General features: G+C 58.4%; 1 protein-coding gene across 1 annotated transcript; it reads right to left on the bottom strand.

The window, feature by feature from the left end:
* Positions 1 to 329: 329 nt before the first annotated feature.
* LOC109779821 (uncharacterized) lies at positions 330 to 2,713 on the bottom strand. Its single transcript, XM_020338442.4, has 4 exons — positions 1,945 to 2,713; positions 1,757 to 1,840; positions 1,517 to 1,652; positions 330 to 910 (listed from the first exon to the last, which is right to left on the bottom strand). The coding sequence occupies exons 1-4, from the start codon at positions 2,610 to 2,612 to the stop codon at positions 644 to 646; spliced, it is 1,155 nt and encodes a 384-aa protein (XP_020194031.1). The 5' UTR covers positions 2,613 to 2,713; the 3' UTR covers positions 330 to 643.
* Positions 2,714 to 2,975: the final 262 nt, after the last annotated feature.

Raw genomic sequence — 2,975 nt, 5'->3', positions numbered from 1 at the left:
GAGGGAGGGCTGCGGATCACATGCGCCAAAGGTGGCCGATCGGGCCCTGCTGTGACACCACATGGCCTGTCTGCGTGAGTGTGCCCCCGCTTTAATCCAGGCCACCCACACCCACATGCAGGAGGGTAGCCCACACGGCCCGCCTTCCTAATGACCCGCCCGCCCTCGGTACATCGCCATCGCCATCGCCATCGTTATCGTGGAAGAACAAAGGAAAGAGAATCATATGCGTGCAGCAGCCATTGCAAAGCTGCTAGCACACCACATGCACGCACGCACCCACCTTGCACCGCACACAAGGCTAGGACGTACTATACAGACACAGCATCGATCCGAATCCGATCAATCACACAAAATGACTATACACCGAGCAGTCGCAGCAGCAGCAGCACCCGATTACATGCACGCACGTAGTACGTACCAACTGAACTGGCAGTGATTACCAAGCAAGCTAATTAGGGGCGGCACGCAGTTTATCTACGCGTGCCGACCGAGCACACACACATACACACGCGGATTTCGTATACTACTACTCCCATGAGTTGAGGGCTGAGGCCTGAGGCTATCTCGTATCATCTGTCTCTTCGAGATCTTCTTTTTTTTCTCTTTTTGTGCGGCGGCCGGTGCATGGCCGGCTGTCAGCTTAGGCGGAGGAGGAGGAAGAGGAGCAGACGCGGTGGCGCGGGCAGGAGACGAGGTGGTCGTTGGTGAGCCCGACGGCCTGCATGAAGGAGTGGAGCACGGTGGGGCCGACGAACCGGAAGCCTCGCCGGACCATGTCCTTGCTGATGGACTCCGACTTGGACGTCTTCACCGGGATCTTCCGGCTGTATTTGTACCCCGGCGACAGCGGCTTGTGGTTCACGAACCCCCACACGTACTTGCCAAACGACCCGAAGTCTCGCCTCACCTGCTTGTCCATGCGAAAACAGCGTTAGATTTCTTCCCTTCCTCTAAACCTAGCTGCTAATGAGGCTTAAGATATTATACACTGCTTAAGAATGTAGCAGTTGGTAGATACTACTATTATACAGGTTATTAAAATACTCCGTGGTCGGTGTGCTTCTGACAAAATGGGGTGGCGTCATCTACCTACATGCGTACTTAGGGAAGGCTAGCTGTGGTTGATTGGTGGTTAGGCGCCTAACATAATTGCGAGCGGTTACGTCGTGTGGAACACTCACACTACTCTTTTCAACCACGGAGGAGAATATTTTGTGGACTGTTGCATGAGCGTCTTTTCCAGCTATCAAATGTTGCATCCCTCTTTTTGGTTCTATCGAGCTTTATGACGCACTTGCCTTGCTTCTGCAAAGTATAGTATCATTTAAAGAGCACTTGCTGCTCATACAAGAGCTGTCCACCACTGGGGTGTACGCTGTCAGGGATTCTGTTATAATTAAGCTTCGCTTTCGCTTCTACTGTGATACTGTCTTGTCAACTCTACTATCAACCGGGAGCAGTAACACAAACAGAAAAAATCTAAGATATGGCAAATGGGCGCAGCGGACGGTACCTCGAGAATGCGGCAGGCGTTGTTGACGGCGCCTCTGATGGTGCCCAAGTCCAGCCCATACCCGGCGCTCACGGAGGCCATCTGCTTCTCCGTGTACTTGGCGACCGCGTCCACGTCGAAGCCGGAGAATGCCTCCCTATTCGTGACCAGGCACAGCACAAAATCAGCACAAACGTCACGGCAAACGCACTACTCCAAGCAAGCAAAGCAGCATGGGCGATCGCTCCGCTCCAAACCAACCTGTAGATGTGTCTCCTCCTGAGGATGGAAGCCCAGTCGGCCCCGACCTGCACGCCGGACAGCGTCAGCATCTCGAACAGCAACCTGTCGACCGGGCAAGAAAAGAAAAATGTGAGAAACCATCGCTGCCAAGATCGGTCGGTTTTGATGTGATGTGCTGTGGTTGGGCAGAAATGGCGGCCACTCACTCGTCGTCGTGCACGGGCACGCCCCACTCCTCGTCGTGGTACGCGACATACACGGGGTCCGAGTATGCCGTGATGAAGCTGCAGCGCTTCTCCTCCAGCGCGGCGGTGGCGGTCGCGGGCGCGGTGGCGGTGGCCCCGACCTTGCCCTCCACCCGGGAGAAGGAGGCGGTGCGCCCGTAGTGCGCGATCCGCATCTTGCGCTGCGCCTGCGCCTGCGTGACATGCTCCCGCTGCGCCGCCGCGATGCTCCCGGCGGGGCCGGCCAGCTCGAACGCCTCCAGCGCCGCGAACGTCACCACCGGCAGCACGGCGCCGCTCTTCCTGGGCGCCTGCTTCCTGCTCTTGTCCGCGCCCGTGGACGCCGCCGTCCTGCCGCCCGCCGCCTTGGCTCCTGCCGCCTTCGCCGGCGTCGGCGGCAGGAGGTAAGGCGTCGCCGCCGCCGCGCGGGCGAACTCGCCGGCGCCGGTGCTCTTGGGCGCTGCCGTGCAAGCGGTGGCGGCAGCAGCAGCGGCATTGTCATACGAAGCAGGCATCGAGAGCGACTTCTGCAGGGATTTCTTGAGCGGCTTGGCGCCTTCGGGCGCCGCGACGCGGTTGCCGGCCGGCTGCAGGACCGGGCGGCCGTCGATCTGGGCGACGCCGGCGGTCTTGACGTTGGAGTTACACATTTTGCCTGGGAGACTGTCTGGGTTCGAGGCGTGGTGGTTCACGGCGCTTTGAGCTGGCTGTGGGATTTGAGGGCTGCGGTGGATTGTGGTGCGGCGAGCGAGGCGGTATATATAAGCGGGGAGCCGGGCGCGGATGACGAAAGGTAGACGAAGGTGGTAGGGACGGAGAGGATGTGAGGTGGCGAGCAAGGGTGGGGACAGGTCACAGGTGAGGAGAAGTCTCTGTGTGTGTGCATGCATTGGAGTTTTGGAACCAAGCTCCTGCAGTGACGGTTAGCTTGCTCTTGTTATTTTTTTCATGTTGATGAATCCAACGGCTTGGGCGGTGGTAAGAGGAACCGGTAAGGATCGGTTGGGATTGGT

This window comes from Aegilops tauschii, chromosome 3 (assembly GCF_002575655.3).
Source record: "Aegilops tauschii subsp. strangulata cultivar AL8/78 chromosome 3, Aet v6.0, whole genome shotgun sequence".
Lineage (NCBI taxonomy): Eukaryota > Viridiplantae > Streptophyta > Magnoliopsida > Poales > Poaceae > Aegilops > Aegilops tauschii.
This window is presented reverse-complemented; position numbering and strand designations above follow the sequence as displayed.